The sequence below is a fragment of the Apaloderma vittatum genome, unplaced genomic scaffold (assembly GCF_000703405.1).
Source record: "Apaloderma vittatum isolate BGI_N311 unplaced genomic scaffold, ASM70340v1 scaffold35943, whole genome shotgun sequence".
NCBI lineage: Eukaryota > Metazoa > Chordata > Aves > Trogoniformes > Trogonidae > Apaloderma > Apaloderma vittatum.
The window spans coordinates 29,730-43,266 of NW_009708101.1; the positions used below are offsets into that span (position 1 = coordinate 29,730).

Consider the following 13,537-nt stretch of genomic DNA (forward strand, 5'->3'; position numbering starts at 1 on the left):
TTCAAGCAGAGAATAGATTCTTTGATTTAAACCATCTGAGTACTGTGCTTCTGTGTTACTTTAATCTTAAATTCAGTTGTTGGGTACTATGCAGGGCATGATTAATAGTATTTTAGCCACAAAGCTAACACACAATAAAAAATTGAAAATTCACTGATTAAATAGCTTCAGTTTTTCCTCTGTTAAGCATCAGTACAGAACGTGTTTTCTCAGTGCTGACATTATAATGTACCAGAAAACTATTCTGCACCTTCCCGAAACCAAAGGTGTGGGCTTGCTCTGAACTAAAGTGCTGCCAAAAAGCAGAAGTGAACATTAAAAAGTGCATGAATTACATAATGCTTATATAGTTGCTAAAGTAATAATTTTTTTTCCCCCCTCTCTGGCTCATCTGGCTTAGACCAGCAGTAACTGAAAGTTGCTGGTTTCTTGTGGCTCACACACGATCTCTGTCATGTTCCCATCAGGAAAGTGTCTGTATGCCAAAGGCATTCTTCAAAATTATACCTTGTTCTTTCACATGTAATTATTCTGCCATAAGCAGTGCAACAGCTGTCAGCCTTATTAACACGGAGGCCCAGAGCGGTTGGGGAAATGTACCTCCCACCTGGAGAACAGAACACTTTAACCTTACCAAGACTGCTAGATGGACACCCCTGGAAACTGAAAAGCTCTGCATCTCAGGCCTCTGAACTTCTGATTTACTGCCATCTTCTTTCTAAAAAACGAGCTTAAACCCTCCTTCATTAGGTCTCTGTATTACAGATCAATTTTCCAGACATTTTAAACTGTATTTCATGCCCGTAAGAAACTTCTTCCCCTAAGTCTGCAACAAATGACTAAAGCATACCCAAATAAAGCACAGAGAAACGGATTTGTATATTAATCCAAGGGCTGAATCTTTACACGCCTGGTTTTGTCAAACGTTATTCTTTTCTTGCAAGTTGTACGACTCTGCTTTGCTCCTGGTCAGGGTAACAGAAGCCCGACTGAGCTTCTATTCCTGAGCATCCCCCATCAGCAGCCTCTGCCTACTCACTCCCACTCTTCCTCTGAGAGAATTCTGCATAGTTAATTACCCTTTTCATCTCTAAGCTCTAACCCTGAGAACTTTTTAACTTTTGGGAAGTCATTTCCAAAAGCATCACCTCAATTGCCCACCCATTGTTCCCTTGAAGTTGTTTACTGAGATCTCTGACCATTGTTTAGTTTCCTGTTTGCTCTTCCTGACAGCTCCTTTGAATTCAAACCCTTTACTCAGAGCCAATAATGCGAAATAGATGAAGTGGAATGCAACTACACACACACAAATAAGTAAATTTTCCTTTGCTCTCCATAAATGTTCATCGGGACTAAACTGGCATGTGTAAATTATGTTGCATTTAGAGAAGTCACACGCAGAAGGTGAGATGCAGGAGGGAAGCTGTGTGCATCCTTCATCTCATGAGGCTCTAGAGGGAACTACTCGGCTCGCTGACAAGCTGCGGGCGAGCAGGACACCCAGGGAGGTGCAAAGATACAAAAGCCTGATCAGGCCTTTTTCCCAGGCTGAAACACCTACAACCCCTAGATGTGGACCACAGTTAACTAAAAGGATTAGAGAAAACTTTGCAACAGCCGTCATACTTACACTGTCATTGCTTCCTTTGTTGTCCTCATATTTTGTCTCTATGTGAATGGAGAATTTAGGCAAAAATGAGCACTGCAGCAAAAGAAAAACATGTCGCTCTGTCAGACACATTCAGTCCAACCTGTTGGTATCAGCTTTCAGATTTTTTTCAGATAACTTCAAGAAAGAGTAAATGTACACAGAACATAAGAGTGAAGGCTTTTATGATTCTGGAGAGATATAGAATACTGTAACAAAGGTATAAATAACTTAGTATAAGTACACTGGAATAACTAGATACAACAGTTTTCATGCACACTATGCATAAGAGTACAAATGTCCTGAATGTCTTATAAATTCAGTTCCCCAAGATCTCAGGAGCAACTAAATATTCGTCACCATACATTAGCCTATCCCCCATACAAAATAATCCAAGGACATTTCACTAGCTGCAGGTGCTAACAACAATCACAACAGTGCTTTGATGTGTGAGGGTTTTATTTTGATTTTCATTAAGAAATGAATTTTAGCATAATGTCCTGAAATTAAGATGGATTATGAGCTGCTGTGGAAACTCCCTTTTACTAAACCTACATCACTCTTTAGATAACAATTCAAGAAAATTAAGAATACATAAATATTTTTCTATTGAAGATATTTCTGTACGTAACATGGGCATAAAGTCATTTTTCTGTGTTTTGCTTAACTTAGTTGTCTGATCAAAATTAGAATTTATAATACTAGGCAACATAATTCCAGTGGAAAAAAATATTTCAAATATCTTTTCTTTAGCGTTTCACAGTTCTTCTTTCAAATCAACTTTTCAGATAGGCAGACAGAGTAGCTGTCTAAAACCCTACTAGTTCAGCATCATTAGTCATCAAGTCTTTTCTTGCGTTACCTGTCAGTTAAACTGAAGTGCCAGTTCCTTGTATGATGCATCACTAATACCCCGTGGCAAAGTGTCTTTGTAAAGACTATGACTATTTAATGTGCTGCACAGATTATACAATGAGGAGCTTATGATGCCTCAGTGTTCACGCTGCCGTTGGTCCAAGTTTGGACTTGATAAAATTCAGAGAGTTCTTCTAAGGGAGGGGCTGACGGCTACCAAAAGAGACGATTTAGAAGGCTGGGTGTAGTGCAACTCAACTGAAATGAGAAACCAGCTCCTTTGAGACTGCAGGAAATATATTCCTGATTCCATGGATATCACCCAACGAGTCATTGCTCAATCTTCTGATCACAGGCTATCTCGTATTCAATAAGCACATCTAGAAGCAACCCTGGTTGAAAGAATAAGTGAGAGAGTTTTGCCAGAGTCAGGTCTTGGTGCCACGGAAGGCTTCTGGTCAAACTGTCTTCCCCGTCACACAATGAAATCCTCCCACGTAACAAGCTGGTGCTGCAGATCGCACGGGCAGATCTTACAGATGTTTCGCCTTTTATTAAAGATTTCTGTGGAGTAGCACATTTCTGAGTTTTGATCCAATCTGAACCGTGACTCGCTCTCAGCTATGCAACTTCTTCATTGAGCGAGTATGTGGGAGGCAAAAAATAAAATAAAATACCAGCAGTGTGTGGAGCGCAGGATGGGGCAAGCTCAGTGAGGGATCTGCTAGCTCCTATTACCTATATTTTTTTGGCAATTAGACATTTCCTATGTATACATCTCAGGAAGTGCCAGCTGAAAATACACAATATTTATAAGCAGTCTGTCAGAACAAGGGATCTTTTAACACAAATTAGCACACAAAAAATTTTCTTCCAGATAATTCTCCCAACGGAGGTTTCACCATGTATCTCAGAATGTTGCTCCTATTCTGGCAGACATCCGAAGGCATCTGCAAACAAAAGCCTTGGCATACAGTTGGCACTACAGGGAAGAAAGTTGAGGGGGGGAAAAAAAAGCCAAGGTTTGTCATAAGATTCTAATTTCTATACCCAAAATTAACAAAAAGGTAAAAAGGATATCCTTGAACTATATTAATGTTAGCTGGAAGAGAAGATGAATAAACAGGCTTGATGAAAACAGTTCTATAGTCAAATGTTCCTAGAGTAAGAAAAGTTACAAATGTGATGTTACAAAAAAATAGGGAATGACCCAGGAGACACAGGGATGCCAGCATGTCCTAAAGCAACATTTGATATCACCCAGAGAATTTGTATTCAAACAGCATAAACCAACGTTCCAGCTGTTTTCTGTGTTTGCATGGGAACATGGAGCGTTGAAAAGTAAATTACTACTGGAGGCGGATTACGAAAAGCAGAATTAAAAAAAAAAGTATAACCTAATGACAGACACCTACTGCACAGTTTTTAGAGCATCTGAAAAATAGCTACATGGGTACTAGTGTGGTAAAAACTTGTGTTATTGGTCTCAGAAATTTAGTATATGGCAACCTTGGGTTTTACAAAGATGAACAACTACAAGAGTCTCAGTCCAGGTGAACAGAGCTCTTGCTGACAACAACCCTGGGCTCTGCATACGGGCATCCTGTGGGAAAGCATCCTTAAGGAAATGAGAGGAGCCTGCCAATTAATATTTTGGTTCGTCAGCAGTTACTAGTACTGCTTGCTAAATGCAGTAACTGCTACTGCGCTACTAAGGACTCAAGGCTCAGGTCCGAATAACAGCTCTTAGAAACTGTTTCACTGAAAATGGTAGAGATGTATGCTGTACAAATTGTTTTGAACAGTTATTAGGAAACACAGACTACCAGCATCGTGTCTGCATATTTCAAGGTTACTGCTCTAGGCCATGTTTTAGTTACATGTTAGTGTGTGTTAAGTATCTTCCCTTTTGATTTGAGGACCAAAATTTAATTTTCTCAGCTACATAATTGAACAAAATCAACACCCCTTCAATAAAATCTAGTAATTGACAAAAACAAAAACCAGAATGACATCAATGACCTATCACTAGTAGAAGGGACATCAAGACTATAATGCTTGAGCAGACTGAGTATCTAGGTCAGTGCTTTGTGAGTTTGCAAATTTTCAAGTTACACAGTCTGAGCCTAGTGGTTTGTCGGAAACCTCTGTGGCTATGGAAACTGCTCTGACGTCGCTGACCTTAGAGGCTCTGGGCGGTGCAGTTCTCTCAGCTCTCACAAGTCGTATCAGGGTCCACACAGGACTTGGTGCTGCTCTCAGGGGCCCATTGTCAGGTTTGAAAACTCCACTGACAGAAGGAACTTCAGAATAGCATCTGCCACATTTACAGCTAATACAAAGTTAACACCCTATTAAAGCTGTTCCTCGCCCCTGGTTTTGATGAAAGTATTTTTACTTATGATCTAACTATAGAAATTCAGGAGCTTTTGGACGGAGTACGTTTTTCTCAAAAACATTTTTCTTCATCGAAACAGTAGGTCACAGTTTTGGGTAGAGTGGAGGATAAAAATGCAAAATATGAAAAACCCTTGTGCTGTTGATTTGAAGCATGGCTACAGTTTCAGAGGAAATTTTGAATAAAGCCAAATGCCAGATTTCCCTTTCACCTTGCTATTGAAAAATATCTACTTTTTCAATCACTGTCTACAGTTTACCAGTGAGGAGTCAGGTCACAGTACTTTGACAGGCAGTCATTTCACGTATTGAACTTTGGGCTGCAAGCCACTGCTTGAATCTAGCTGTTGTCTCCTATGACCCATTATCTGAACTCCAATTAACAAAAGAGATCTTCTAATCTTGTACTTCAAGAAAGAAACATGAAGACTAAGGATCTTCAGAGTATTATAGAAGAAGAATTGTAAGTGCCATGTACCTCCAGCCACCTCATTAGAGAGCAGAAAGTCATTTTCTGCACAAAACTACCAAAAGTCAACTTCCCTCTGTATTTAGCATAAAGGCACAGCCTACAACAATCTCATCTGAGATTATAAATGGTAACAGGAATTTACTCCAAATGAAAACTGAAAAAGTACTCCACTGCAAATACGTCTCTCAGAAACTCAACTGACTGGCAGCCACTGTTTTAGCAGCTGTGGGGGGTCTCACTGGCTTTCAGGAACACTTAGCAGGGTCCAAATTTCTGAACGTCTCACAGAATGTGTCTCATGATTCATCAGCTGCACTCTGACTAATTGGCAGAGGGCTCTGGCAGAACCAGAAAACTGTTTATGCATCATTCAAAAGACTTCATTATTCATCGTGCAAAAAGTCGGTGGTTTCTCTCCCTTCCTTAAGCGGCTGCGTATTTACTTAGTCAGGGATTAAAAGCGTTACAGAACAGTCAGAAACGAACTTGGGAGTGAATGGTAGGTAATAAACCTTCTAAAAGATTTTTTTTTTCAAAGCAGCACTCCCTTTCTGCTCTGCCTCCCCTGGGGTGTGTGTTCTTCCAGCACAAACCTGGCAGCCGATCGATACTGAGCACACAGAGGAATGCACAGGGCACTGCTTCCAGTTTTCCATTTCACTATCTCTATAGCTTGCGAGGTTTGAAAAAACATAGTGGCAAATTGAATCTTTAACTCAAAATTAGACTTAGGTTCTAGATAATGGGGTGAAATCTTCAGAGTCCTACTGTCTTCAGTGATGAGGTTTCTTTGTGTAAAGCTCTCGAGGGAGAAGTCTTTCATATTGTCACCTCCAGATTTTTACACGTGTTATAAACTCCTTCAAAAACTGTTATAATCCAGTACACCTGTGACACTCAAAATCAAATAAGGAGAATATACCGGGGGCTTTGTTTGTTTGTTTTCTTTAACGTTCTATATTTGGCACCACTTTTGCAAGAACCTGGAGAGGCTTAAGGCTCAAGAGAGTAACCACTGAAATAACTGGAGTCCATAAGAGTAATTACCACACATAAGCATGGGTATTTCCAGTTTAAAATCAAGTGAAAGGAAAGCAGCATACGGAAAACACAGACCGTGGTTGCGTTTTCAATTCGCTACGGATAACCTCTTGAAAAATGAAAGGCCTATTTTTAGCATGATGATTGATTAGTGTTGCCATAGCAATAAGCAACACTTACAAGAGGAGGGTAGAACCTAAGTATGCCAAAACACTTGCCAAAGTCTTAAAGAGACAGACACGTACGGTGTTTCACAATTGTCTTATGGAAAGGACTGAAAAAATAACCTTTACATAGCAATTACACCCGAAGTAGCTGCAGGAATTACTACAGTTGCCAATAAATACACTGGACAGAGGGTACCTGAGGTTTCTTCACCCTCCGTAACCTGCTCTGGGTGAGGGAGTGCTGGTTCATCAATACCATCTTAGCTACTTTCATTTTCCTTTTGGCTTCTTTCTGCAGAATGTTCAAAGAACTGCTAGAGACCTCATCTTCGCACTTCACTTCTCCTACTCCTTGTTGCATATTAATGCACAATAGTCAGGAGTTATTTTTGTACAGTAAAAATTAAATCCACTGGTGTTTTTTTTTTAAGCAGCAGAAGCATGTTCCCCCAAATCTTAACATAAGAGCCTGGACACATTTCAGGCAACTGTTCTCTCTGATCTCCCACCACTTTTCAGCCTGATGAGTTTTTTCTTTTTCATATGGTCACATATGCATTACTCTGGCAACACAGGTGGAACTGGATCGTTTACAGAGCAATCTCCATGGAGCCTAGAGTTAAAACACACAGTAACTGCTACAGTGAGGTAAGACTAGTCAAGCAAAATTAGAAATATATATTTTTTTAATAGGGTAACTTCTAGATACCACATCCTTTGAATTAAAAATCTCTGTGCACTGTTGTCGTATTCAGTGGGCAGCAGGAGCATTTCTTTATTGAAGATCAAAAACCTGGAAAAGACAAATGGAATCCCTACTTCTCCTTAATAGAGCAGGGAGAAGAGAGGACTATGGGGCAGTGGAAAAACTCCAGACTTCCTAAGGCAGGAGGGGATGCCCAGCTCAGCGAAGCGCAAGGATGGAAAACAGGCAGACACACACACACACACAGAGAGACATGCGCCAGCCCTGGAGCAACAGCAGGCATTTATACACAAGAAGGATGGGTGGAATGGGAGGAGGAGATTGCCAGTGCCTCTGGACAACGGGGAGGACAGAACAGAGAGACCTGGATACAGGAGAAAAACAAACTCTCACATAGGTATGGATGTTGTCTCTAAAGATTATATGCAAGAAGATACGTGAGGGTAATATAGTGATGTCTCTACAGTATATTTCAAATTACAATATTTCCTTCAGCTATTTACAGAAAGACTAAGGATAGTTTCTTTAATTGAATATTCAGATTTTTTTGAAAATGGCCACCATGTTACTACCTTCAGAATACTCCAGACAACACTGGAGTGAGCACACAGAGCTGCCGCTATGTGATACACATCACTTCCTACCTTGCATCTATCAAGATGACAAAGAAGAGAATAGACGGAAAGGGCTGGGCAGGGTGATGGCAGAATTTGGAAGATGTGACTCAATGAGGGAGGAGAATTTGGAAAGCACGATAAGAACAGGAAGGCGGCAAAGAGCAGAACAAGTGCTGTCAAGCGCAAAGACTTAAGAACAACGCAAAAATAAGCAAGGGAGTCAAACTCTCATAAACAAGTCAGAAAGAAAACCACTATTGGTCTGTATTACATAGAATAGCTCGAAGATGGAACAGTTGACTAACAAGCTGGCTCGAACCACTATGAAACCCAGCACTATCTCTGGTTTTGCCTTCCCTTAGGATCTCCTTCTTTGATCCACGGGAACAGTAACCTGCTTACTGAGGAAGAAAGGAAGTAGAGAAGGAGCCTGCACAAGTGGAAATGACAGTCCCGTGAATCACCGAGGGGTTTCGATTGCTTTATAATGAGCCAGTCATAGGAAAAAGGGAATTCTCCCGATCAGTTTCCTTTGCTTCAATGGGATTAAGCTACCAAATGAGAATACAGCTTGGGAGATTTCTAAAAATACATTATTTGTTTCTTATAAATACTACAGAGGTCCTTCCTTTTGCTAGACTCTCTAAAGGAAACAAATACGTCTTTTTCTAGAGTAACGTCACCAGTGAGCCTGTTCTAAGCTAGGGGAGGGAGAGGAGAGGAATTTTTGTAGTAACTCTGCATTAGACTCTCATCCGGCAATGCAGATCCTGTTGCGGTTTTGCTGCAAACTTTCCATATACTCAAGCTGGAGAAAAGTTTGTGCACTTGCAGATGGATGGGTTACATCCAAATTTCAGGCACTAGTGATCAGATAAAGAGAACACAGGAAAGAAACTCTATGGACTCCTTGCAATGCTTATCTGAAACAACTTTCTTCCTTCTGAACTCATCTCACTATAAAAATAACAATTACAAAAACTTTCCTTCCAGATAATTTGCTTCATGGGTAAACTGGCAGCTGACTAAGTAAAGCAAAAAACATGCCTGTTTTCAAAAGTAATCAGAAACCAGCAGGTCAATCATGGAACATTTAGCAATTATCGCTCTGGGGCCTTGACACATACCAGATGAAATAATTTTATTTGCCTCAGTCATCTGCTGAAGAAGAATTAGTGTCATTGTGATACATCATCAAAGGAATCGTCGTCTCCTGCTTTCTGTCCCATAAATGTTTTTCATAAATATTCTGAATTTATATCCTATTCCTACATTAATCAGAGACATTGGCAGGTTAAAGGCATGCTCTTCCTCCTTGCAGAGAGTAAATCAGGCTGGTTTTAGTGCTTATTTAGCTTTATATACTTATAATTGTGAAACAATTGGCCATAAATGATCCATTAAAAAATTACCCAGTTGTTTTTAAATTTCAGCCCCGGAACTGAAATACTGCTAATAACACCGAAGTTCTGAAGCTGTTCAGATCAGACAGCAAAACTATTTGACGTTATCCCTGGTAAACACTTGAACTGCACCTTCAAACTCAGAAGAGCCGGCGTAAATTCTTTTTGCATTTTTTTTAATCTCTTCATACTCCGATTTGATAGCTAAATTTCGTTAAGCTCATCTTCAGTGTACTTCGATCATAACACCCCAGCTCCTGAAACGAGGGTTTGAACTTTATAGGTGTATCTTATTCTCTAAACACTAGCCCCAAATCTGGATGACTTCCTTTGGCTTCAGCTTCGAAAGCATTTTTTTCTACTTCTTCCTCCCTCTCAATGTCAGCAGGAAGCTCAAGTTTTGATACAGCATTTCTTGGGACATTACCCGTGTCTAATCTTCCTGATAGGAAGTCTTTTGTTTTGCAGTTTTAATGAGAGTCTCCTCCACAAACAACACAGTGCACATTTTAAAATGCTCTCCTGACATTACAATATTTCACGTATTAGACACCACAAAAGCATCACTTGTGCAAACGTTCTCTTAGGCTTGTTATTTTAAGTGTGTCACTTGCTCTATGTATTTTTAATATAGTTGTTGAGACGTGGTAGCAGACCTGCTGTTTGCTGTCAAATTTAAGGTTTGCAGTGTAACAAATACCATTCCTTAAAGCAGATGCCACCATAACCGGACTCTGACCATAGAGTGCTAACATCACGATGCTCTAATTTCTATTCCTGCTTTCATTCATCCAGTCACTCTTGGCTTTTTATACTACCATTGCAGAGAACAATATTCTGGAAATTGTTTTCAATGCCTGCCAAGCTTCCTTTTCTTAAAAGTCGTCCATTACAGGTCCTTGAGAAGGTCATATTTATGAAATCCATAATATTTCACAAGAAAAACAGATTCAATTTTTGCGCATTGAGTCTCTGAATACTAGTGCATGTGCTTGACTGCAATTTCTCAACAGCCTTCATATTTTACAACTGAAAAACGTTTAGACTATCAGCAAGATTCAGTCTGTTGTTCACATCCTCTTCCAAATCCCCAGCATACGCTGAAGTAACACCACTGAGCCTTTAAGGTCCTTGCTCTTTGTTTAGATTGGAACTTAGGAGGTTCAGTACAGTGTGAATGTACGACACAGCAGTATGTACTTGACTCAATAAGATTATGCTTTTTAAATCCAATTATTGTCCTGCCTTTAGAATCAGTTTTCCTTGAAATGAGGCTCAATTTAATTCTTAGGATGTCCCACAGACTCTTCGGAGGGAATCTAATATCTTTAAGAAGAGGGTTTCCAAGCTATCCTTCATATTTTGGGCAACATCTGTGGGTTTATTCTTTCCTTCTTTCAGAATTCTCTAATGAATACAGAAGATCAAAATTTAGAGACATATTCCAGACAAGGACAGGAACGATTCCCAGTGGTATATTTAACATTTTTGTTCTAGATTCAACAGTTTGAGGCAAAGGCATTTTCTCTGTTTCCCTAATTTCATAGTCTATCAGCTCCATTAAGATATATTTCAGATTTCTGTCTGAAGTACAATTTCCTGAATCTCATCCCAATATTTCTAGTTGTTTCCTTGCACCATGGTGAGTAATTAGTCCCCAACTCCCAGAGGCAGTTATATTGTCACTTAGTGACTGCTTTGCCTACCTTCTGCAGTTGTAGATTGAGTTATTTTTTCTTTACAAGTCTCTTCTACCCTACAATGATTTTTGCTCATGCTCATGAACATCTCCGTAGCTTTACACCTTCTAAAGACCTTCATCAAAATGTGTTCCAGGTGTTGTCTCATCAGATTAGATAAAGATCATCTCCTGATTCAAATTCTTTGAGTACAACATTTCTAAATAGTTTTGATAAATGTTTTTTTGCTATATGGTTTTGATAATGCATGGCATTTCAAATTCAGACATATACTTCTGTCTGCTGCCTCCCCTTTAATCATTCCTACTTGTCTCTTTCAGTTAACGTTTAAAAAATCACAATAAAAAATTCAAATTGGCTTTCAGTTCAAGAAAAAAATACGCAACGGAGTGTAAGTAACAGCCATCAATGCAACTTAACACACGTCATCGTGCCAGCCTAAGATTATTACCCTGTTATCAAAGGGTAAACCATTAATTAATGTAAACTGTGATAAGCCCCACTGAAGACGTCGTCCGACAAAACCAGCTGAGAATCTGTCCCCTCACTACTCCTGCCCAGTATGGGACATTTGGGTTTCCTCAGACAATCAAACGAATTTTAAACACGAAACAAAGCAGAATATGCAGTGATAGCACAGTTTGGTACTTCGAGTTTTCAGCCCTTGAATCCCTTTCCTTTTTCTCTTCCACATTCATGACAGCAAAATATTCCTCCTTTTCACATGCTTTACTGGTTTAAAAAAAAATGTGCACAAACATTTTGAGCACTGCAGAGTTAAGCAAAACAAGTGGATTCTATTTTATCTGCAGTCAGAAGTTCAAACTAAATCAAGGCAGGAGTTTCCAGGTTCAGCTGGAACTTTCTCACCATCTTCTCATCTTCCAAAGGTTGCTCAAAACTTACTGTACATTATCGAGGTGAGCATATTTTAAACAATTTTTCTCATGATTTATGTGCTATATTTTGCCTTAGCTCTGCTAGAGGGAATAGTTGATTTTTCTGGGCACTGTGCCCAGATTATGTTTAATTTTGTCTACAGATTGTACAGTTTCCCAGATACTACACCAGAGATGAGCATTTTATAAGTTAATAAAACAATAAATAAAATAAAATCAGTTATCATGTCTCCACGTAATAACTGTAACCTTAAAAGCCTTGCCCTGTTTTATAGAACCTTTTCTTTGTTACAGTCAGTGACTAAAAATAGATATAATTATTTTGAAGTTATAAAAAAATAAGGTAAATAATTCATAGGATCCCCACAGAAACACTTCAATTTTCACCTTAAATTTCTTAAACAAATAGCTAAAATAAAGTTCCACTATTGAACGAATTATTTATTAGTTATATTAAGAAGGAATCAGTTTGGATTCTACTACTATATTTCACATAATTATTCTATTTTTAGAATAAAAAGAGGGAAAAAAACTTACTGTGTATTCTGATTTCCAATTGTCCATTTGTAAAAAAAAGAATGATGAGGGAAAAGAAAAAAAAAAGAAATGTGAAATAAAACAATGATTCAAGATCCTTACAGTAAGTATACATTAATAATAAAAAAATTATGGCAGATAATCTACTGATTTATATTTGACTAAAGTCTACAGGACAATAAAATACAAGTTAACAAAGAATCTAAGCACCTGGTATTTTCTTTCCAAGGAAAAAAATGTAGAGCTAAAACACTCCAGTTTTAGCCTATCCATAGTCTATAATCTTTTTTTCCTGATATCAATGTAAAATAGAAATATATAAGCAGCTCAACAGGATTTGTTACAGAAATTTGGTATCTGTGGCTCACTATGTAACTTGGAATTTGTGAAGATTAGCTAAACTATCCAAAAAGTGTAAGTCAGTAATAATTTCTGCTTTATTTCTTACCTGTGATTGTATAAGGATAATAATTCCAAGCCTTCTCAGTAACATAAAATATTTTGGGAACAACTGCTCTAGCCCAGCTAGGCAGTTTGCTGAAAATAAAAACAAAACATAAAATTAGAATATATTATGAGCTACGAGTAGTGTAGAAAAGATGAAACTTCCAAACATGCTCAGAATTTGTCCGGTGTTTCACAGGATACAGCAACATCCAGACTTCAAACCCTACTTTCATGGCACGACTACGCGTCCCGTCCCAGCTTTCTTGGAATGAAACCAAGCCCGTTTGTTACGCTCCCAAGGTGAGCAGTAGAGTGCCCGGGCAATAAACTCTGACCAGATTTAAACCGAGGGTGCAGATTTCAAGAATTTATGGCCTCAAGCCTTTGGTCCTGGCTCAACTCCGGAGGTCAGATCCCACAAGGTGTCACTGTGCCACAGCATCCTCAGCCACAGGGAGGCACTCTCCAACAAGAGGTCATGAGTAAATGTGGGATTTCACTCCACTCCGATCCCCATCCCATTATTTCTTCTTGGAAACTATTTCTTCTTCCTCCATATTCTCTGCCAGCACACAAACCCTTACGTTCAACTTGCCTAGCACGCAGTTCTTCCCACACTACCACCACCAACTCCTGAGTAGGAAGCTT

The 13,537-nt window shown here is 39.1% G+C and overlaps 1 protein-coding gene across 1 annotated transcript in view; it reads right to left on the reverse strand.

Moving 5' to 3' along the window:
• The window catches only part of PITPNC1 (phosphatidylinositol transfer protein, cytoplasmic 1), a gene marked incomplete at its 5' end in the record, with an annotated part of 37,396 nt that extends 24,417 nt beyond the window's left edge, over nt 1-12,979 (reverse strand). The window contains 3 exons of the mRNA XM_009866432.1: nt 1,631-1,702; nt 12,443-12,450; nt 12,891-12,979. Of these exons, the coding sequence (XP_009864734.1) occupies nt 1,631-1,702; nt 12,443-12,450; nt 12,891-12,979 (169 nt within the window). The remainder of the gene's footprint in view (nt 1-1,630; nt 1,703-12,442; nt 12,451-12,890) is intronic.
• Nucleotides 12,980-13,537: the final 558 nt, after the last annotated feature.